Here is a 24,951-nt window from a genome sequence, read left to right on the forward strand (position 1 = left end):
TGCCCTTTACATTGCTTGTTGTCTACTTCGTCATGTCGTGTATATAACTGTGTCCCCCTGTTACTGTATTGTATTTATGTCCTGGGACTCCGGATGGAAATTAGCATCGATGCTATAATCCGGCACATTTACATGTTTCTTATATGTACATTGATGTGCGCTGTCCCAGTCAAATAAACAAATAAAGTTAAGTAAAGTACATACAGAAAACCATGACGATAGAATTTGTGCTTTTACTTTGAAGTAGGAAGCTAACCTACCCTCGATGTAGCTAGCTTGAACCAAAATAAACCGTCTTTGCTTGAACCCTCCGTTTTGACCGATCTGGTTCCGTTAGCGGCATTTGACCGCTCAAGATGCCTTACCGGAGAGTTTTGTCAGCTCTGAGACCAAGATCGGCTGAAGAGTTTCTCTGATGACTTTAGGTGGAGGCAGGCTAACACTACCCATACACTTCCAGCGTTTGAGCTAAGCTAATTAGCAACTTTAGGTAGGAGGCAGGCTAACACTACCCATACACTTCCAGTGTTTGAGCTAAGCTAATTAGCGACTTTAGGTAGGAGGCAGGCTAACACTACCTATACACTTCCAGTGTTTGAGCTAAGCTAATTAGCGACTTTAGGTGGAGGCAGGCTAACACTACCCATACACTTCCAGTGTTTGAGCTAAGCTAATTAGCGACTTTAGGTGGAGGCAGGCTAACACTACCCATACACTTCCAGTGTTTGAGCTAAGCTAATTAGCGACTTTAGGTGGAGGCAGGCTAACACTACCTATACACTTCCAGTGTTTGAGCTAAGCTAATTAGCGACTTTAGGTGGAGGCAGGCTAACACTACCCATACACTTCCAGTGTTTGAGCTAAGCTAATTAGCGACTTTAGGTGGAGGCAGGCTAACACTACCCATACACTTCCAGTGTTTGAGCTAAGCTAATTAGTGACTTTAGGTGGAGGCAGGCTAACACTACCCATACACTTCAGCGTTTGAGCTAAGCTAATTAGCGACTTTAGGTGGAGGCAGGCTAACACTACCCATACACTTCCAGTGTTTGAGCTAAGCTAATTAGTGACTTTAGGTGGAGGCAGGCTAACACTACCCATACACTTCCAGTGTTTGAGCTAAGCTAATTAGCGACTTTAGGTGGAGGCAGGCTAACACTACCTATACACTTCCAGTGTTTGAGCTAAGCTAATTACGGGCGATACGGCTCTATCTCCCTTGTTACTGCACGCACAGTGGAAAGGATGGTGTCTATCTGCTTAGATCAGCAGCTGTTTACAATTTTGTTTGGACAAATTCAGCAGTACTAATTAGTTAATTGGACCAGTATCTGTGCATTTACCTTTACATTGGCGCCACATCTGCCAACACGGTTCTGACATAACCTTTTTCGGAAAGTGACAGTATTTAGGAATCTTTACGATCAATCAATTAATTGTGGCGTTTAATACCGCGATTAATTGTGAAAACAAGTAATCATGACATCCCTATTTCTGTGACAATAATCGTACCAAGAACATCTCTAACGGTGACGTCTCTCCTGTGTTCAGAGTCAGATCTGCGACAGCGCCAAGCAGATCATGGAGCTGAGCTTCGCGCCGCTGGCCCGTCCCGACCCCGCCGCCCCCTCGGAGACCTCGCGCTCCGAACTCACCCTCAGTGCCTCGGGGGCGGGGCTTCTGGGCGGCTCCAAGGACGACGCCGGGCCGCCGCTCCGCTCCCGCTCCGAGAAGGACTCCTGGCGTCGCTCCAGCGTCAAAGACGGATTCAGGAAGGCGAGCTCCGCCCCCTCGCTCCACAGCAGCTCCCGGTGAGTCACAGCAGAGAGACAGAAGGCTATAGAGATAGATAGATAGATAGATAGATAGATAGATAGATAGATAGATAGATAGATAGATAGATAGATAGATAGATAGATAGATAGACATCTTTATTGGCAACATACAGAATGTTTTAAAAACAATAAAACATATGTCAACACAACTGCTACCAAAGGGATAAAAACCATAGACTGTAAAAAGAATGGACGTAGCATCCGTGACGTCCCCCATTGGTTGTGGGGAGTCGTTTTTGTGACTCCAACAAGGCAACGTGCATCAGAGGTTTTGCATGAATTTCCCTCTAAAACAACTCTGTCTGGTAACGTTGTGTTATTATCTCATAGTGTGGTGAATGTGCAGCTCACAACTTGTCCACCAGAGCGTTGTGGAGTTGTTGGATTGTGTATTTGATGAGTTTGATGAGGGAAACCAACTGAGAAATCCCATAATGAGCCTCCGTAGCGTAGCTCTGAGCAGCTCACGGCTCTGCTCCGCCGTTCTAAAAACAGCTTGCACCGACAATTAAAGGTAACGAACCTACTGCTATGACTATAGGGATTATGGCAATGGGCCAATTTGACAAAATGTTGAACTATCCCTTTAATAAGGGTTCAGCCAACAGAGGGCGACACAACACCACAGGAAGGAGGAGGAGGCTGCTGTTGTTGTTGTGAGTCAGAGGTGTTGGTGTGTGTGTGTGTGTGTGTGTCCTGAACATGGATGTGTGGTGTGTGTTGATGTGTGATGTGAAACACGACGGTGAATCAGTGTGAGAGAAGCTGCAGTGACGTGGAGCGGCCACAAGGTGGAGACTCACTAGTACAGTAGCCTACTGTGTGTGTGTGTGTGTGTGTGTGTGTGTGTGTGTGTGTGTGTGGGTCTGACTGGACTGAACGCCCTAACGGCTGTGAGACGACACATGAGTTTAATTATAGTGTGTCTGACGTGTAGCCGAGCTGAACACACACATACACACACACACACACACACACACACACACACACACACACACACACACACACACACACACACACACACACACACACACACACACACACACACCCTGTATAGGAGGACTGTGTGTGTTTTCAAGCTGCTGACAAACTGGAGCTCATTCCACATTTTCATGTTTCAGCAGAAGAAGCTGTTGAAGACTGAAACCTCAGAGTTTAAACCTGAAGAGTTCTTCTTGTTCTCCTTCTTCCTCCTCCTCTTCTCCTCCTCCTCCTCCTGCTCCTCCTTCTTCTCCTCTTCTGCAGATGTTTATCTGGTGGTTTCTCTGTGGTTGTTTGTATGTGATGTGAACTTAAAGAGCAACTAAACCCCTAAACCACTTCTTTCTGCTGAAAACAAATACATTTGGGTATAAGGTAGTGTTGTCGGTTGATTCTGGTCCAACTTTTGACATTTTAGTCAAAATATTTCAACTTGGTGTATTTTGTAGTAAAAATGTAGAGTGACTTCCCTCTATGGGTTGAAACACGGCTATTACAATCTAATCTTTCTATTGGCTGAGATGGAGGCAGATGACGTTTTGGAGGCAGCTTTCGTCACCGGTCACCAGCTCCCCGACCAATCAGCACCGGCTGCTGCCTGCCGCTAACGGTTGCTAGGCAGTCTAGCTGCTCTGCTGCGGCTAACGGCTAACGGTTGCTAGGCACTCTAGCTGCTCTGCTGCGGCTAACGGCTGCTAGCAGCCTGAATGGAAATCCGGCGCTAACGAGCTAACGAGCCGCTAACGGCTTCGGCGTCCGCTCCTAGTAGTGTCCACGCTACTAGTGCTGTCAGAGTGAGAGAGTTAGTAGCTCGTTAGCGCTATATCATGTGTGTTTATTACTTTTTTTCCTCCTTTGCTCTTTGCTTACAGCTCAGATCCGGCTGAACTTTTACTTTACTGTATTAGTTTATTTAGTCGGGACAATGCTGCATATTAATGGACAGTGAGTATTAGAGTACCCACAGTAAATACACCGGATTTAGCACTGGTGCTAAATTACATCCGTAGTCCCCAAAACAATACAACTATTAACATAAAGAGTCCATAAAGACAGAGGACCAGTAGATGACAGGAAAGGTACATTTACATAGTTACAGGGTTGGACATGATTCTTTAAATTGTAAAAAAAAAATATATATATAATCTATACAGTTGTGATTGACAACTGACCAGACACTCACAGCTCTGGTGTCAGACGATGTCATGATGATGATGATGATGATGATGATGATGAGTCGTTGTGTTGCTTGACACTGTAGCTATGATGATTTAATGTAAACATGTGCGTGTGTGTGTGCGTGCTGTAGTTCGGTGTGTGTCCTCCGTTCACTCTCCAGTTCTCTGACTAATTACAAAGCAGCCCGTCAGTAATTACAGACCATAATGTTCATGTAGACGTGACTTCTTCTGGTTCAGAGCTGCACTGACATTAGAGCCAGAGGAGAAGAAGACACAGCAGAACCAGAACCAGAACCAGAACCAGAACCAGAACCAGAACCAGAATCAGTACCCAACCCTTCTGGTGGTCGTCGGTGAAGCTCACGGTGAAGCTCACGGCGAGGCTCGGCGTGCTGCCTTCAGGTGTCGTCAGGTCAAACAGACAGATGAGCTTCAGCAGGAGGAAGCAGCTGCAGTTCAAGTCAAGTCAAGTCAGCTTTATTCATAGAGCACATTTAAAAAAGACCGAGAGAAAGAACATTTAAAAACAGTGGGTAAAATAAAGTAAAGAGGATTATTATTATTATTAGGGCCACGGGCCGTCGCACCGGGCACTACTGTTATTGTGTGGACTTTTTCCTACATAATATTATTTTTCCTACTTCCGGACGATTTTCGATTCGAGTTGCAGGACAAATTATATATCAAAATGTGCGGTTTGATCGGTGTGCTATTACTTTTCTCAACGGTTTACGAATTTTTCGCGACGTAAATGGATTGCAGTGGACGAGCAGTGTGGAGGAATAATGGTTGTTGTGTAGTTTTATGGACGTTTTTGTGTCTGGCCCTATTACATCTCATATAAAGTTTTGGTTGGACTAGGAACCGGCCTCCCAGATGCACTTTGAGGAATAAAAAACTACTCCAGAGTATTAATCAGCATGAGGGGGAGGCACTAGTGAACTATTCCTTTATGTTTCTCAGTCTGTGATGGACAGGAGTGATGATTTTTGGTGGGAGAAGCTTGAGCTGCCAAGTTGATTTGTTTATTGAATGTAAAAGCAGAGTCATAGATGACACTGTTAATAGATGCAGGGTCTCTGCTGGTCCAGATGAGACTCAGACCAGGTCCAGGTCCAGGTCTGGAGTCTCTGTGGTCTCTGGATCTGGTCTGGGATCAGTGTTTGGTTTTGGTTCCACGTCCTCGCTGGTCTCCGCCCACTCAGCACGGTCGGTCACTTTGACTTTGAACGAACCACAGCGGTCACATGTCACGAGTCCCGGTCTGAGAGGCCGGGACCAGGTCTGCTTTTAGCCCTGAGCCGGTCTGTGATGATGATGATGGGGGGTTTGGTTCGGCCCGACTCGGCTCGGCTGCTCTGCTATTACACACTCTGTATTTAAACATGACTCAGCATCTTATTATTCAGGAAACCTTTGTTTGGAGCTGCACAGAATCAGAAACAGAGGCTCAGAGGTTTTATAAAGAGAGAGTTCAGTCAGCTGTCCGATCCAGAATCTGGTCCAGATCTAAAGTCTGATCCAGAATCTGATCTAGGGATGTCACGATTATAGATTTTCTTTGTACGATTATTGTCAGAGAAATAATCACGGTGTTACGATTATCACGATTATTATGCATTAATTAATTTCACAACATATGAATGTGTAAGATCAAATACAGTCAAAATATGATTACATTAGCCTACTAACTATTTACACTAAACATTTTAACTATCTACTATTACAGTAATATATAACCAATTATTAATCCTCCAGGGGTGTTGACAGTGTTTTAAATGTTCAAATCATTATTAGTCATCTATACCAAATGTTTAAGTTTATTTTAATTGTTTGCTTGTTTTTTTTGTTTTTTATCACAAATGAGACGCTAACATTTAAATTCCTACCAATAGTATTTCTTACATTTACCATCACTTTTGTGCACATCTGCCTCTGTGTTTACAACATAATCTTTTTTGGAAAGTGACGGTATTTAAGAATCTTTACGATTAATTAATTGTGGTGTTTTAATACCGCGATTAATTGTGAAAAAGTAGAAAGTAATTGTGACATCCCTAATCTGATCAGAACAGCTGTTTGTTCTCCGGCTCCTTTCACATGTTCAGATGAAGATCTCATAGTTTTTAAATCCTCAGACGTCTGCAGGTCCTGTCGTCATGGTAACATCACGTTCACATCAGTAATTCATCAGCTGACCAGTGTCAAACCTTCCACCAATCAGACCCAATGATTTCTCCAGCCTCACCTTTATAATTAGGCTTTTAATTTGAAAAAAGCATCAGGAAGTGTTTTTGCTGTTGCTGCGTAGCTAATGTTAGCGTTAGCAGATGTGTAGTTTTTTGTATTTTCTTCTACTAGCTACCGCTCTCTTATGTCTTGTAGGCTAAAGTCAACAAAACAATTCAATTCAACTCAGTTTTTTTTGTCACTTTAATGAGAAACCATTTGTTTAACATGGGAGCGAGAAGCCGTTCTCCCTGTTATGTTGTATGTAAGGATAAAAAATTTGAGACATGTTTAAAACAAGACAATGATTCTATAATTCTAAAAAGACAGCAAAAATATAAAATTAATTAAAAATTACATTAAAAAATAAAGTGAGCCGGTTGCAGTTAGTTAAAAAAGTGCAGGTGCATGTGTGTGTCGGACAGTCAATCAGTGCATTGTGAAGACAGTGAAGATCCTGGTGAAACTAAACTGCTGCTAAAGACTCAACGCTCTTTAGCTACAGAGTCACAAAGAGCTAAATCTTTTTCTTTTTCAAATTAAAAGTCCACTTAATATAAAGGTTTAGTCTGCAGGAAACGTCGAGTCGGAGTCGTGAAGATTGAACTTTATTGTGAAGTTACCAGGAGCAGGAAGTTGAGTTTGTTTTAAAAGGAGAAGATCTGGTTCTCTGTGATTAGCATTAGCATTAGCATTAGCAGCCGTTTTATCTCCAGAGCTGCAGCCGTTGTCGTGTTTATCCACAATGTGCTGTCAACGCACTTTGTTTCTCCTCAGGATTTATATTTAGATCTATTATGTCGGCTTTTTTTTACATATTTGGATTCACTATTTATTTGGGATCGTTGCACTTTCTGACTCTGAAACGCTGTGATGCTCCGACGTCGTCTGGTTGTTTTATGGCTAACATGCTAACATGCTAACAATAAAATACATGTAATGTTTGTTGGTTGTGTTGGTAAATGGCTGCTAGTAGTTTAGGGTCAGACAGATGTTTTGTCTCCAGACGGCGTCTCTCAGCTTCCTCCTGGGTGTGGCGGACGCAGAATTCAAATTCAAACACAACTTTATTGTTTCCAGTTGAAAACATCTCGAGCTGTGGCGGCGACAGTTTTTCCACAGACTTGGAAATGAAAAACAGGATCACACCCAGAGAGACTGAGACTGAGGCTGCTGCTTCTTCACACACACACACACACACACACACACACACACACACACACACACACACACACACACACACACACACACACACACACACACACACACACACACACACACACACACAGAGTTTATCAGCCTATTGAGGGAAATTCCAGATGGATTCATTCAGCCAGCGTCTCAGAGACGGGATGTAAAGAAAAGAACGACCTCCCACTCCTCCTGTCAGAAAACTAGAGACACTCCCTGAGCTCAGACACAAACCTCCTCCTCCTCTTCTCTCCTCCTCCTCCTCCTCCTCCTCCTCCTCCTCCTCCTCCTCCCTTCATCATTCATGTGGATCTTTTCCATCTGTTGTCTGGGAGTCGTGACCTCCGACCTGTGACCTGGTTTCACTCAGTCGGCCGCTGGTTTAGGAATTAAAACACGCATCCAGGAGACCGAGACTGTAGGCCGTGATCCCCCTCCTCCTCCCCCCCTCCTCCCCCCAACATAACTGAACCCCCCCCCCCACTGGGACAGAGGGAGAGGGAGTCTAGTATTTATATGTTTTAGTTTTTTCCCTCTTTGCAGCTGCAGCCAGATGCTGTTAGAGCCGAGGAGAAACTGAAGGAAGGCAAGTCAGTGGAGTGAGAGGAAGGTGAGAGGAGACAAAGAGAGGAAGAGAAGAGGGGAAGGAGAGGACAGAGGGGGGAGGAGGAGGAGGAGAAGGAGGAGGAGAGGAGAGGAGGAGGAGGGGCCTCCCGGGTCAAACAGGGAGGAAACACAAAGCTCCTTCCCCCTCCTCAGTGGAGGAAAAATAACCGGGCTGATGGACGACAGGGGGAGGGAGGAGAAGAAGCTCTGACCGAGGAGAGAAGGAGAGAAGGAGAGAAAGTTTGTGTGGTGAAAGTTGTAGAGAGAGAAGTTTTTAAAGAGTGGGAGAAAGAAGAAGAGGAGGAGGAGGAGAAGGAGGAGAAGGAGGAGGAGGAAGGAGGAGGAAGGAGGAGAAGAAGGAGGAGGAGGAAGGAGTTGACACAGCAGTGAAGCGCTGAAGAGGAAAAGTCAGACGGACGGAGAAGAGACGAGGAGGAAACGCTCGGAGCTGCAGCTGCAACAACATGACGTCATCAGGCGTGTCGCTGTGATGTCATCAGATTAACGTTTCCATGACGACGATGATGATGATGATGTCGTTGTTCCGGTTACCTCGGTGACGCCTCCTCTTCCTTCCATGTGGACGTCGTCGTTTTTGAACTCGCCGCCAGCGACCGTCGTCGACCGCTGACGTCAGCGAGGGGGAAAAGTGGGCGGGGCCTCGTCGTCATGGCGAGCTACCTGCTGTGCTGGGGGGGCGGGGCTCTGGAGGACAGGTACCTGTACGCTCCGCCCTACCCCGCCGTCTACAGGTGAGATGGGAGAATCAAATATCTCACCAAGAATATTTGTCTTATTTCTAGTCAAAATAAATCTCATTCTACGTAAAATAAGACTCATCACATTAAAAGCAGCTTGTTTTTAGACACTTTTTACTTCTATCAAGCAGATTTTCACTTGAAATAAGTAGAAAAATCTGATAGTGGAGCAAGTTTTTCTTTCTTATTACAAGCACAAAAAACTTTCTTTCACTGGCAGATTTTTCTACTTATTTCAAGTGAAAATGTGTTTGAAACAAGTGAAAATGATCTAAAAACAAGTTAATTTTTAGGTGATGAGTCTTATTTTAAGTGGAAAGAGATTAGTTTTGACTAGAAATGAGACATTTTGACAAGAAATAAGACAAATATTCTTGGAAAGATGTTGAGTTTTTGCAGTGCAGGAAGTCTGCAGGTCTTCGGACTCTGTTCCCGCCAAAATAAGAGTCCTCAGGAGGTCGTCAGAAGTTTTTAATTTTTCTTTACAACTTATGAGCTGGAGGAGTGTGCGTGTGTGTTGGTCTGTGTGTGTTGGTGTGTGTGTTGTTGGTCTGAGGTCATCTGTCTGATTTCCCATGATGCTCTGCTGCGTCTGCGAGTTGTTTCACACGCTGTGAAACCTTCATGGACGTGGAACCAAAACCAAACTTCTCACTCAGTTCCATTGATCGGTTTAGTTTCTTCCTCCTGTGTCGCTGGACGTTCAGTTCAGTTCCATGGCACCTGTCATCTATCTATCTATCTATCTATCTATCTATCTATCTATCTATCTATCTATCTATCTATCTATCTATCTATCTATCTATCTATCTATCTATCTATCTATCTATCTATCTATCTATCTATCTATCTATCTATCTATGTTAACGATGACGATCGATTATTGATCATTGATCATTGTGCCCCCTCGTTATGTCGATTGAGAAAACCAGTGAAAGTCGGTTGTTATAACTCACCGTACTGCTGAAGGATCAATGATCAGAACTGACATTTCAGTTCCTGTTATTGAGTTGATCAGATCTCTGGAGGATCAGATGTGGTCCGGTTCAGACCTGCAGCTTCACCGAGCAGGACCGGGACCTGCAGTAGTTCTGGTTCTGGTGCAGCAGCAGCAGCAGCAGCAGCAGCAGCAGCAGCAGCAGCAGCAGCAGCAGCTGGATGGGGCTCTGAGGCTCTGAGGCTTCGCTCTGCTTCACTTCAAACAGAATGTGTGAGGAAGCTGCTGCAACGAGCTGCAGAGGAGGAGGAGGAGGAAGAGGCAATGCAATTTTATTAGTATAGCCCGTTGTTACCAGCAGTTTGTCTCAAAGGGCTTCACATGGCATCATAACAACATAATCTGTCCTTAGACCCTCACATCCACTGAGGAAAAACTCCATGGAAAACCCTTTTAGGAGGAGGAGGAGGAGGAGGAGGAGGAGGAGGAGGAGGAGGAGGAGGAGGAGGAGGAGGAGGAGGAGGAGGTTTCTACTGAGCATCTATTATAGATCAGAGACCAACGTGTCACCGTGGTTACCCTGACATGGTGTTGCTGTGCTGTAATAATCTACGGTGGCCCTGAAGGCTCAGCTCTCTGCAGCTCCTTCATCAGTTTGACAGAACCTCACAACACAACAGGAAGTGTTGTTTCTGGAGGACACGATAAGGTGACGGACCAAAGGCTGAAGGCTAATGATCTTTAGGTGCGTTGGAGATGAGCCAGGCGTGCGCAACATCGATCGCCGGTGACCAGCGCACAGTGCAGCTGGTTAGATCTGTGTCCGACTTGATCCCGACTTGCTCTGACGTCATGCACGCGCCTGCAACGATAACCTCAGAGATCAAGGTGGCCGCAGCTTTTAGAGCCAGGCGCCGCAGTTGCTCTCCACCGACTGCAACCGCCTGCAGCCCCAGGGCATGATGGGAAACGCACCGGATCATGATCTGATTGGCTCTTAGTTAGGACTGCAAATTCACAACACGTGTTGTTGTATAATGATAGATTATATGAATCTCATGTTCTACTGCTAAAAAAATATTCACACTGAGTCAAACTTCTGTCCTGAGAAATATATTGGTTATTTATTGGACAATTGCAGTACAGCATAAGAAATACATACTTTGGTGACTTCCTGTTTGTATTGATGGCGGCTGGAAACTGTCCGACTTAGTTTAGTTTATTTAGATCCCCATTAGCTTTTGCCACGCAGCAGCTATTCTTCCTGGGGTCTTTTCATCATAATAAATGACAAATGCAAACCATTAACACACAACACATTAATACATAAAACAAAAAATACATACAGAAAACACATACTCAATACAAACTGCAGCTTTCTGTCACCGCTGCTGCTGCTGCCGCCTGCTCTCGCCGACCGTCCAGACGAGGCGCAGTTCATCTCCAACGCACCTAATCTCACAACACAACAGGAAGTGTGTTTCTGGAGGACACGATAAGGTGACGGACCAAAGGCTGAAGGCTAATGATCAATGTGATCAATGTGATCAATACCATGTGAATCATGTGATACTGACGTTGTAATAAACCAAACTAACTAACAGGAAGCAGCACAACTTCTGAAGTCGCATAAAACAAGGGACCGGTCACTTTATTGTGACCGGCCCCTTGTTTTATTGTGTCCCCAGACTGGTCCCTCACTTTTACTTTATTGTGACCGGTCCCTCGCTTTATTGTGTCCCCAGGTTTTGTCAAACTGATGAAGTTGTTTTCTGTATCTTCAGCTGCAGTGGGTTGAGCCCTCTGAGCCACTGTAGTACTGAGACCAACAGAAATCCTGTTTCCTCCTCTAAACTCTGCTCTGTGTCCACTCTGAGAACATGATGGACATGATGGACATGATGGACAATGAACTGTCGCGGCTGTGTCTCAGGAGGTAGAGCGGGTCGTCCACTAACCGGAAGGTCGGTGGTTCGATTCCAGGCTCCTCCAGTCAACATGTCGAAGTGTCCTTGGGCAAGACACTGAACCCACACTTGCCCTCCGATGTGTCCATCGGGGTATGAATGTGTGTGAATGCTTAGTTTCCTGCACTATGCCCAGTGCTGTGTATGAATGTGTGTGAAAGGGTGAATGTGACCATTACATTGTAAAGCGCTTTGAGTGGTCCAAGAGACTAGAAAAGCGCTTTATAAGTGCAAGTCCATTTACCATTTACTAACTCAGATCCAAAGGAAACATGTTGGTTCTGCTCTGAGGTGTGAGTCGAGTCGTTGTGTTTCAATAGTCTCTGGTTATGGTGTTTGAGTAGGAACCAATGAGCTGAGACTCTCTGACAGAGGAGGGACGGTGTTTAGAGACGGACCTGTGTGTGTGTGTGTGTGTGTGTGTGTGTGTGTGTGTGTGTGTGTGTGTGTGTGTGTGTGTGTGTGTGTGTGTGTGTGTGTGTGTGTGTGTGTGTGTGTGTGTGTGTTGTGGTTCAGTCTGGATGAATGAAGCTGACACACCCTGGTGGAAAATAACAACCTCCTATTTTCACTCCTTTAATCTCAGATTCGTTTTCCTCCCGTTCTGTTTTCTCTCTCTCTCTCTCTCTGGTCAGTGACTCAGTGTTTTCATCTCTCTCTCCCTCTCTCCCTCTGTTGGGTCGAACCATCTGGACTCAGAGACGGGGGTGGTTCAGCCAGGTGTCCACAGTGTTTTTCTCTCCGTCTGTCACAATGAAAGAGATTCTGGAGTTCAGATGATGATGATGAAACATCAGATTTTACATAAAAATGAAAAAGTACGAAACTTCCTCCATAAAGAATCAAACAGAGTGAAAACTGCAGTGTTAGAGTTTTAACTGGGACTGACTCGGTGATGGAGACTCACTCTAGTGGTCGGGAGAGGAACTGCAGGACCGACACTGTGGTGACAGACAGAGCGCTCTGATTGGACGATCAGAACCAGGTTCATGTTGTTGTTTGATGAGGATGAGGAAACACTGAAGAGTTCAAGTTGTTTAAAATGAAACAAGTTCATCAGAGTTGATGATCATCAGTGAAGGTTCAGGTTCTGGTCTGACCCTCCAGGTCAGAGGTCAGAGGTGGAGCTGCCCCAGTGGCTGCTGGGTAAAAACAAACAAAGACTTCCTGACGTCCTGTTGATCTGAGTTATTTCAGTCCTGATGAATGAGACGGACAGGAAGTGGACAGGAAGTGGACGTCCGCCACCAGGAAGTACTACCAAGGGGGAGGATCTGACTACACGCAGGCGTAGCTCACAGTCGGCCATATTTGAACGGGCAACTTGCTCTGACTCTGGCTGCAGTTACAGTGCAGTAGATAGGTGATCCTATGTCACTATAATGTTACTTTTACAAAAGAAAATACATGATTAAAATGATCCGTGATTCTAAGTATGCTGCATCATAACTGCATAAACGTTCATAAAAAATCAAACCGTTTTGAAATTGGACAAAAACTGAGCAAGTTATGGTCGTTATAGCAGAACATGCAGCAGAGGCTTAATGCTCTGAGGGAGAGAGTTGACCTTACCAAGATGGCCGCCGTTCTGGCTACGCTTTGTCATTGGGCAGCAGCGGCGGGTGAGTCATTGTTCTTATATATATCTATGACTACTACAGCCTCAGCAGTGGGCTACTGCACACAGCAGCTCAGATCTCCATGGTAACGTCAACTAACGTTAATGAACGCCCGCAAATACGACTGTTAGCTGTGTGAATATTTAATGTTATCATAAGAAAATATAAACATCTCACTCTCCTCTAACGACAACTTTTATAAACACACACACACGATCACAACAGGAGGCAGGTGGCCACGCCCACTTTAGGAGACTGGTGACCACGCCCAATTTAGGAGACCGGTGACCACGCCCACTTTAGGAAACCGGTGGCCACGCCCACGTTAGGAGATCCCGTGACCACGCCCACTTTAGGAGACCGGTGACCACGCCCACTTTAGGAGACATGTGGCCACGCCCACTTTAGGAGACTGGTGACCACGCCCACTTTAGGAGACCGGTGACCACGGCCACTTTAGGAAACTGGTGGCCACGCCCACTTTAGGAGATCCCGTGACCACGCCCACTTTAGGAGACCGGTGACCACGCCCACTTTAGGAAACCGGTGGCCACGCCCACTTTAGGAGATCCCGTGACCATGCCCACTTTAGGAGACCGGTGACCACGGCCACTTTAGGAAACCGGCTAAGCTGTAGCCTAGCTTCGATGGAAATGTGAGAGCAGTGTAACATTAAACTAGGGATTTCAAATGTTTAATCAAAGAGGAACTATGCAAGTCCAGTCACTTTCTGCTGTCTTGCTGTAGCCTTCCGCCTGGCCATGTGCATTTTTTTTTACAAAGAAGCGGCGAAAAATCAATACAGGGAGCGGTGAAATACGTTTTTTGAAGTGCATCCACCTTTTTGTTCGACATTGTTGCATAACGTTTCTGAAATTCAGTTTACCAACTTTTCGGCATCCACAAAGAAGTTTTGCGCACGCAATAGCACATTCACATTCACTCGTGTGCCCCCCCCAATTTTTGGATTGCATGAAGTCCCCTGGACATCATGATAGAATAAAGAGGATGTTTGGTTCTACCGCTACTATGCACAGTAGTATGAACGCTTCTGATCATTGATTGATTGATTGATTGATTAATCCAAAGGACAACAAACAGCAGCTGTAAAGAAAGAGTAAACTACAGAAACCTGACAGAGTGTTGAGACTGAGACGTTACCTGGTGATGAGTCACCTGTAAGCAGCAGCACCTGGTGTGTGTGTGTGATGGTGTGTGTGTGTGTGTGATGGTGTGTGTCATGGTGTGTGTGTGTGTGTGTGTAGTGAGCTCTGAGGGGAAGTGTGTGTTGCTGAGAGGAAGTGACCTCATTTCCTCAGTGTGAGCTGAGCTCAGTGTTTGAACCAGAGCAGCGATGGAGGACGGAGCGACGGAGAGGTGCGTTACGTTTAATATCTTCCTCCTGGCGCTCGGCGCTGTGTATTGATCCCTGAGGGGGAGGGGGGGGGGGGGGGGGGTTATAAATAGACTGAGTCAGTGACGAGGCAGAAGCTGAGACTGCAACACGACTGTTTACAACCTGCAACATCTGGAACAGATCACAACATCTGGGACAGATCACAACATCTGGAACATCTGGAACAGACCAACATCTGGAACAGACCACAACATCTGGAACAGATCACAACATCTGGAACAGAAGTGTTTTCACACTACATTTATGAGCCTCCGCACCGTGAAATTCTTTGACCGGCGCAAGACAGACTCATGTTTTCATTCATCAAGAATTAAAGTCAGAGGTTGGAAGACAATCACATACCGTCGTAGTTCCCACCATAAACGGAGATTCGGCGGCGTTATTCTCATGACTCGCCACGAAACCGAAAGTAAAGAAACGCTGGTCGGCTCGCCCAGCATTTCAACCACCACTAATAATAACAAAATAACCATAGAGACAAAACCATAGATTTATCTAAAATGGACCATTAACAAGTGGTAACGGAGATTCATCCACATTAATATCAGACTTTTTTATAACCAAATAGAAACTCCTCGTTGTCCCTTTAATTATCGGTGCATGTTGTTTTTAGAACGGCGGAGCAGAGCCGTGAGCTGCTCAGAGCTACGCTACGGAGGCTCATTATGGGATTTCTTGGTTTCCCTCCATCAAACTCATCAAATACACAATCCAACAACTCCACAACGCTCTGGTGGACAAGTTGTGAGCTGCACCGGTGTCACAGCTCGTGTCAGCTGTTAGCACTTCCTGTGTAGCTACGCCGTTACCGTGGAAACAAACAGTGAGTCAGTGAGTTACTGCTGATGTTGAGGGAAAAAAAGTGAAGAAAATTAAACTCATCATTACTTTGATGAGAAAATCATTATCTTGGTCTATTTTTATCTCAATAATAAGGTTAGTAGGTATATTATATTATTGGATGGATCCTCCAGCCTCCTCATCTCTGGTAGTTTGAACTGAACTGAAAATGAGTTTTGAGTCTCTGACACAAGAAATGCTTCAGTTTTACTCAAATTACAAAAAAAAGTGAAGTTGTCTGTCATTTTAAATTACCTTATTATTTATCTCTTTCTCTTTTTCTAATTTTAATGTCATTCAGATATGTTGTGGTTATTTTTAGTTATTCTGCCCTTTAACGGATTGTAACTACTTCTATATTATTCTACTTTTACACTTAAGATGTTGTTTCATCTTGTTTAGAAATGGTTCAAAAAATGATTTCAAACAGTTTTAAATAAATCTGAGTAGACTTTAACCTTTCAATTCATTCATACTATTCTTCACTAATTCAAGTAATTACCACCCATTTCATACATCCTCCACCTTTCATCTTCTACTTTTACTATTCAGATATTGTTTAATCTACATTATTAATGGTTCAAAAATGTTTTCAAACTGTCAGTTTTAAGTAAATCTGAGTAGACAATTTCTTCATACTGATCTTCAACAATTCAAGTAATTTCAAACCATTTCATATTCTTCATATATTATTTCATCTCTTCAAGATTTCTTCAGCAGTTTCTCAACTTAATTCAGCATAGTTTCAACAATTTATTCAGCTCATTCAGCTTCCAGCTTCCAGCTTTCACCCGGACTTCCTTCAGGAAATGTATTCTCTAGTTGATTTAATTGTCTTTATATCATCTTTGTTCAGTTTAGACCTTCATCATGTCCTGAATGTCTGTCGCTTTGTTTTTTATAATGTTTCTATAAACTCTTGATGCTGTTTTCTCAAATAATAATAATAAGGGGGGTGTGGCTGTGTTGGTGGTCGCCATGGAGACGCGAGTGAGCAGGAGGAACCGTGAACGGGAACTATGAGACAGAACAGGAAGTGAAAGCTCTGACCTCTCTCTCTCTCTGTCTGTGTGTGTGTGTGTGTGTGTGTGTGTGTGTGTGTGTGTGTGTGTGTGTGTGTGTGTGTGTGTGTGTGTGTGTGTGTGTGTGTGTGTGTGTGTGTGTGATGGTGTGTGTGTGTTGCTAGGGAGCGCGCGGGCAGCCGCCCCCAGGCCGACGTGGCGGAGCGCCTGGCGCTCGGCGGCAGCGAGGAGGCGCTGGCCAATGGGACGAAGGCCGACCTGCAGGCTGCCAGCCGATTGGCCAAACGCCTCTACAGCCTCGACGGCTTCAGGAAGTCGGACGTGGCGCGACACCTGGGCAAGAAGTGAGACTTTTTTTTTTATTTTTTATTATTTTAAACAAATGCATTTACAAACTAGTCAGGCAAATATTATATCTGTCCAAAATGTAACAAGAGCAGAGCAGACATCATGTTTCAGAGATAAGAATTAAGAACAACATTAAATAAACAAAAGTTAAGATAAGTGAGTAAAAAACAAAACAAACTCATATCAAATAGAATAGAAGAGAAAAAAAAAAAAACTTCACTGTTGTTTCCGCTTCTATGTCATGTTTGTTTATGTTAATAAAGTTTGATTGAAAAAAAAGAAGAAAAAAAAAGAAGTGAGACTTTTATTGTCTTCATGAATGAATTGAAATTGTACATGAAATCACTAAAACTTATAACAGAAATAAAGGCACAGAAACTATATGATAATTTAAAGAGTTTTCCCACTGAAATGAATAACTAAAATTGATTAGAATCTCCCTTATGAAATCAGTGTTTATTCTATTTTATATTTAATTTATTTTTGACTATTTATTTTGAGATGTTTATTTAAATTTTACTTTTATTTCAACTGCTCTAAATGTATTCTATTGAAGCACTAATGTGTATGTTCCTATTGTGAGTTAACTTGCACTAATGTTGAATGATGTTCATCTGGCATTCCCTTCACACTTATGGTATATGCACTATGAAAAATGCCAGTGTTGTTTATTTTTATACTTTAAAACAAAAAAAAGTGAGCCTTTTTTTTGTTTTTTGTTTCTTCTGGCTCCAAAAATCAAAAATGGCGGCGCCCTGAAAGCCTTTACAAGTCACTTACAGAACATTTCTCCATAATAGAGTCGCTACGTTTTGGCGGCTTTCTTATTTGTTATGTCCTTGATTGTAGCCGCCGCCGCCATGACACGTTGTGACATCACAGACCCGTTGGCCACGCCCCCTTCTCCCTCCCTACGTCCTCCTTAACACTTCCTGTCTCTGTCTCCGTAGCAACGAGTTCAGCCAGATGGTCGCCGAGGAATATCTGAGTCACTTTAACTTCACAGGACTGAGCATCGACCAGGCGCTGAGGTCAGCTGCTGCTCTTCATCCTCTTCATCCTCATCCTCTTCTTCCTCTTCCTCCTGCTCTTCCTCCTCTTCATCCTCCTCCTTTTCATCCTCCTCTTCCTCTTCATCCTCTTCCTCTCCCTCCTCCTCCTCTTCATCCTCTTCATCCTCCTCTTCTTCTTCATCCTGCTCCTCTTCATCCTCCTCCACCTCCTCTTCCTCCTCTTCCTCTTCCTCCTCCTCCTCTTCATCTTCCTCTTCCTCTTCCTCCTCCTCCTCTTCATCCTCCTCTTCCTCCTCTTCATCCTCCTCTTCCTCTTCCTCTTCCTCCTCCTCCTCTTCATCTTCCTCTTCTTCCTCCTCCTCCTCTTCCTCCTCCTCCTCCTCCTCCTCCTCCTCCTCCTCCTCCTCCTCCTCCTCCTCCTCCTCCTCTTTCTCTTCCTCCATTGGTAATAGAATAGAATAGAATACACTTTATTAATACCAGTAAGCAATATTTTTTTTCGTAGGATAGGTCCGGGAAAGTCCCGCCGTTCCCGCCTCTGATTGGCTAGAAGGGCTCTCGCCTGATTGGTTGTTTGTTTTGGCTGTGAAACGGCTGTGAAACGCAGGCTGTTGGCAAAGTGTGATAAGAGCCTAGATCTACCTGGACTCTCTCTACTTATCTGGCCTGTCTAGCCTCTACCTGGTCTTTTTACTAAACTTAACCAACTCCTTCTTCATTGCCTAAACCCAACCAACGGCACAATTACACTTCTCTCAAACTCAAAATGTAAACTTGGAATATAAATTTAAAAACTACATTTTTCGGAGTGTGAAACCAGCGGGGATCGAACTGGGATTCACCACACCGCAGGAGAAAACACAAACCACTACACCATGGCGTCTGATTACTTTTAGATCTTCAGTTGTGTATTTTAGTTTACTACAGTACTGTTGTGAGATGACGTTACACGGCCAAATCAAACAACCAATCGGAGGAGAGTTCATCTAGCCAATCAGAGGCGGGGAAGGCGGGGGTATCCTACCAGTTACCAGTGCGTCTTGTGTGATGAGTTGATGATGTCACTGATGATGTCACGGCGTGTTTCCAGAGCGTTCCTGAGTCAGTTTGCTCTGATGGGAGAAACTCAGGAGAGAGAGAGAGTCCTGGCTCACTTCTCCAGGAGATACAGACAGAGCAACCCGGAGAGTCTGGACAACGATGGTACCTGTCTTCACCTGTCTTTACCTGTCTTTACCTGTCTGACTGTCCACCTGTCTGTAATATTCAATAAGTAGCCTATTATGTGATATATTGTGATTTTTTATTTACATTTTCAGTTATTTTACAGTGTACAAAGAAAGAAAAGAAAAAGGCACAGATGGGCAGAGGAAATAAAAAAAAAAAAAACAGGGGCTAGATGAATAACAATTACTTTTTTCAGAAAAATTGTATCACTGTTTTCTCAGAATTTTATCATTTTTTTCTAGAATTTCTAAATTATTTTGAGACATTTTACCATTCTTTTCTAAAAAAAAATTGTAAAACTTTTTAGGGAGAAATTGTATCACTTTTTTCTAGAATTTGTAAACTTCTTTGAGACATTTTACCAGTTTTTTCTAGACTTTTTTTGGTGCTGTTTTGTTTTGTTTTGTTTTTAGATATTTAAAACTTTTTTTTAGAGAAATTAAAAAAAGAAATTCTAGAATTTTTTTTTTACTTTTTTGGGGAGAAATTTTACCAGTTTTTTCCCCCAGAAATTTCACAAAAAAATGTCCATAAATTCCCGCCAATGGCCCTAATTTGAACGTACCTTTGTCCGTGGTCTAATTTGTGTCAATATTTAGGGTCGTTGATGTAAAAATACTGTTAATCTGTCTGTAATATTCAATATATTTAACTATTATGGGATATATTTTAACATGGTCTCTCTGTCTCTCAGACAGTGTCCACACTCTGACCTGCGCTGTGATGCTGCTGAACACAGATCTCCATGGAAACGTGAGTCTGACTGGCAGGTTGTAGCTGTAGCCCCGCCCCCCTCTGACCCGTCGTCTTCTACCTGCTGCAGGTGTTTGACTCGTGTGTGTGTGTGTGTGTGTGTGTGTGTGTGTGTGTGTGTGTAGAACGTGGGGAAGAGGATGTCCTGCAGTCAGTTCATCTCCAACCTGGAAGGTCTCAACGACGGGAAAGACTTCCCCAAAGATCTGCTGAAGGTAACGTAACACACACACACACACACACACACACACACACACACACACACACACACACACACACACACACTGGGATCCTTGGCTTGTGATTTTCAGACCGTCAAGAGAAAGAGAGAGAGATGCATTATAATTTCACTTCTCATGACCTCGGGCTGCTGAACAAGTGTGTGTGTTTCTGTGTGTGTGTGTGTGTGTGTGTGTGTGTGTGTGTGTGTGTGTGTGTGTGTGTGTGTCGTTCTCCCACTCTTTTGTTTCTGTCTCAGTTTTTCCATCTCAGCCTCCGAGCGATCACCATGAATCTGCGTCACCTCTTCACCTCCATCATCATCATCATCATCATCATCTCTCTTACTGTGTGTGTCTGTGTGTGTGTGTGTCTGTGTGTGTGTGTGTGTGTGTGTGTGTGTGTGTGTGTGTGTGTGTGTGTGTGTGTGTGGGCAGCAGCTCTGACTCTGACAGTGACTATAGAATATTTATAACTGAAAATATGAATTATTTTCCTGAGAACAGTGAAGTGTTCACACTGAAGAGACGATGCCACGTTGCAACGCATTCCCCTCATTGTGTTTAGATTAAATTGACTTAAAGGGATAGTTCAACATTTTGGCGAATTGGCCCATTGCCATATTAATCCCTATAGTCATAGCAGTAGGTTCGTTACCTCTACCTATCTATCTATTTAGGTTTTACCATTACCTCCGACCTTTTTTCCCTCATCAAACTCATCAAATACACAATCCAACAACTCCACAACGCTCTGGTGGACAAGTTGTGAGCTGCACATTCACCACGCTATGAGATAATAACACAACGTTACCAGACAGAGTTGTTTTAGAGGGAAATACAGAGACTGTTGATGAAAAACTGTCCCTGAAGGCAACACGCATCAGCGGTTTTACATGAATTTCCCTCTAAAACAACTCTGTGTGGTAACGTTGTGTTATTATCTCATAGCGTGGTGAATGTGCAGCTCACAACTTGTCCACCAGAGCGTTGTGGAGTTGTTGGATTGTGTATTTGATGAGTTTGAGGAGGGAAACCAAGAAATCCCATAATGAGCCTCCGTAGCGTAGCTCTGAGCAGCTCACGGCTCTGCTCCGCCGTTCTAAAAACAGCTTGCACTGACAATTAAAGGTAACGAACCTACTGCTATGACTATAGGGATTATGGCAATGGGGCCAATTTGCCAAAATGTTGAACTATCCCTTTATGTATGAGTGTGTGTGTATAAATCCTTCAGTTGAAGGTTAAAAAGAAAACGTCTGTGTGAATCCGACTTGTTCACATCTTGTTGCGCCGATTGATTATTGATCAGCTGCTGTGACGATCGTGTGTGTCTGTTCACACACACACACACACACACACACACACACACACACACACACACACACACACACACACACACACACACACACACACACACACACACACACAGAGAGACACACACATTCACATTGAGCCGTGTGAATCCTCCTCCTCCTGATTGACAGCTCCAAGGAGAGCAGAGGGGGCGGGCTCAAGCTGCCGTTGCTGCGCTCTGATTGGACGCTGCAGCTGAGGGGAAAATGCGCATTGAGAGAGAGAGAGAGGGAGTGAAAAGAGAGAGGGAGAGCGAGCGGAGAGGAGGGGAGGGTGAGCAACAGTCCTCAACAGTTCAGAGTCTCAGCAGAGAGAAGAGGAGGAGAGAAGAGAAGACAAGAAGAAAAAGAGGAGGATGAGGAGGAGTGAGTGAGTCCACCTGACGGATGGAGGGATTCTAACATAACAAGCGAAGGAGGAGGAGGAGGAGGAGAAAAAGGAGAAGAGTGGGAGTGAAGTTGGAGGACGAAGACATCAACATCCGAGGAAGAGGAAGAGGAGGAGGAAGAGGAGGAAGGAGGGATTCTCTCTCTCTATCTCTCTCTGTTATTTTGTTCCCGAGCAACAGGAGATCTCAGAACTCGTCTTTCACCTCCCTCATCATCCCTCCATCACCGGGCGGAGGAGGAGGAAGAGGAGGAGGCTGACGTCAGTTTTGGGGTTCGCTCTCTCTCTCGCTCTCTCTCTCTCTCTCTCTCTCTCTCTCTCTCCGTCTGCATGTGTGGGTGTGCTCGCTCGACGAAGAAGAGGGGATTCTCCACCTTCATCGTCTTCATCGCCGCCGCTGCAGCAGGACGTTCAACAACAGACGAGTCAAAGACCAAAGAAAAAGAGGAAGAATAAAGAGAAGAGGAGGAAGAGGAGGAAGAGGAAGAAGAGGAGGAGGAAGAAGAGGAGGAAGAGGAGGAAGAGGAGTTGGATTCGTCTGTGGTTTGGATTTTTTTCCACCGAGTGTTTGTGTGATTTTGACACATTTTTTCTTTTCTGAGCCGATGAAAAACGCATCAGTGACCTGCTGATGGATTAGACTGACACACACACACACACACACACACACACACACACACACACACACACACACACACACACACACACACACACACACGCTGTGACTTGTTTAACGAGGCGTGAACAGGAAGTCTCTTCTGACTCCACTTTGACTTTTTTTTTAACAATTAAAAAAAAGCGACTTCATCTGGATCGTTAACTCTGATCGGTTTCTGTGGCGTTCATCAATAATTCATCAATAATTCATCAATAATTCATCAATAATTCATCTCCTCATTCTATTTGCTTACAAACCTCACTGAATAATTAATCATTTATATATTTAACATTTATAAAAATCTAATTATTGAACTATTTAATGATCCAGTGTGTCCGTTCGTTTACGTTATGTGATTCTGTCTCATTGAAACATTGTGACATCATCCATCGATCAGACGTATTGATCAGTTCAGCGTCGATCAGAAGATAAATGTATAAAGTTATAAATGAAGATCAGATGTTATTTCATGAATCAAACTTTAAGCAGTGAGAGAGTCTGATGAGATGAGACAGTATTGATCGTTAATCAGTGATCAGCTGTTGTGGAGTCAGGCTGGACCTTCCTCTCTGTGTGTGTGTGTGTGTGTGTGTTTGTGTTTTCCCGTGAACACCTGAACGCACCACGATGAGTCTCTGCTGCGGTTCGGTGCATAATGAACCCAGCTGATCCATAATGCAGCAGCCGACGCTCCGACGCTCCGACACTCCTCCGTCTGCTCTGGGAACGTCCACATCTCTGATCTCCACCGGTCCCTGAACGCCACATCCCCGTGGTGCGTTCAGGTGCTGCTGGTGAAGAACAAGTGACTGTCGGCCAGTTAAGAGTTATTTATTTATTTGGGACAAAAACTCTATATTTAAAGTTTTTCTGCACTTTTTGATCGTCGTCTAACATCTGGATCAATGTCGCCACACATCTGGATCGTCGTCCTATAACATCCAGATCTTTCTCTAACATCTGGATCGTCTTCTCAAATCTGGATCGTCGTCTAACATCTGGATCGTCGTTGAAAATCTGGATCGTTGTTGAACATCTGGATCGTCGTCCTATAACATCCAGATCTTTCTCTAACATCTGGATCGTCGTCTAAAATCCGGTTTGTTGTTGAAAATCTGGATCGTTGTTGAACATCTGGATCATCGTTGAACATCTGGATCGTTGTCCTATAACATCCGGACCTTTCTCTAACATCTGGATCATCGTCCAATAACATCCAGATCTTTCTCTAACATCTGGATCATCTGCTCAAATCCGGATCATTGTTGAACATCTGGATCGTCGTCCTATAACATTCGGATCTTTCTCTAACTATGGACCCCCTCGAAAATGAGATGGCACATCTCAAGGGGCTATCCTGTAAAATAAAGTCATAAAGTCATAACATCTGGATCGTCTTCCTAAATCTGGATCATCGTCTAAAATCCGGATCGTTGTTGAACATCTGGATCGTCGTTGAAAATCTGGATCATCGCTAAAATCCGGATCGTTGTTGAACATCTGGATCGTCGTTGAAAATCTGGATCATCGCTAAAATCCGGATCGTCGTCTAACATCTGGATCACCATTGAAAATCTGGATCATCTTCTAAAATCCGGATCGTTGTTGAACATCTGGATCGTCGTCCTATAACATCCAGATCTTTCTCTAAAATCCGGATCGTAGTCTAACATCTGTATCGTTGTTGAACATCCGGACCTTTCTCTAACATCTGGATCGTCGTCTAAAATCCGGATCATTGTTGAACATCTGGATAGTCGTCTAACATCTGGATGGTCACTGAACATCTGGATCGTCGTCCTATAACATCCAGATCGTTGTTGAACATCTGGATAGTCGTCTAACATCTGGATCGTTGTTGAACATCTGGATCGTTGTTGAACATCTGGATCATCGTCTAAAATCTGGATCGTCGTCCTATAACATCCGGACCTTTCTCTAACATCTGGATCGTTGTCCAACATCTGGACCAACTAGACTCTGAGGTCCAGTCGGACTTCCTCTGACCCCGGAGACCCAGAACGCCGGCGCCATGATCGGGGTGAACAGCATCCACTCCACCGGCCGTAACCGGTCCCGGTCGCTGTGCTCGGTGCGGAGCGGCCGCGACGCCCGGGACACCGACCCGTTCCGCTATCCCAGAACGCCGCGGTCCCGCTCCCTGAAGCCGCTGGCGTTCCCAGACCTGCTGGGGAAGACCCAGGACGGACAGCAGCACCTGCACAGCCGCAAGAAGAAGGTAGAGCCAGAACCAGAACCAGTGATGTGAACCAACTGAACTGGTTCTGAAGAATCCGTGTATCGTTCGTTCTTTCTATTTTCAATTAGCATCAAAAAATCAAAAAATCAAAAAGTGACGGATTATTTCGTTTTTTTATTTTTTAATCGAACACTACAAATGAATAAGT

The 24,951-nt window shown here is 44.3% G+C and overlaps 1 protein-coding gene across 1 annotated transcript in view; it reads left to right on the forward strand.

Annotated features, from left to right (window-relative positions):
• LOC310997910 (PH and SEC7 domain-containing protein 1-like) overlaps positions 1-24,951 on the forward strand; it is a 49,587-nt gene that overhangs the window by 14,832 nt on the left and 9,804 nt on the right. Inside the window, exons 6-11 of the mRNA XM_083987750.1 lie at positions 1,552-1,811; positions 16,748-16,927; positions 17,882-17,962; positions 19,035-19,147; positions 19,866-19,924; positions 20,050-20,139. Coding sequence (XP_083843876.1) covers positions 1,552-1,811; positions 16,748-16,927; positions 17,882-17,962; positions 19,035-19,147; positions 19,866-19,924; positions 20,050-20,139 — 783 coding nt within the window. The remainder of the gene's footprint in view (positions 1-1,551; positions 1,812-16,747; positions 16,928-17,881; positions 17,963-19,034; positions 19,148-19,865; positions 19,925-20,049; positions 20,140-24,951) is intronic.

The sequence above is a fragment of the Trachurus trachurus genome, assembly GCF_905171665.1.
Source record: "Trachurus trachurus genome assembly, chromosome: 15".
In the NCBI taxonomy this organism is placed as follows: Eukaryota; Metazoa; Chordata; class Actinopteri; order Carangiformes; family Carangidae; genus Trachurus; species Trachurus trachurus.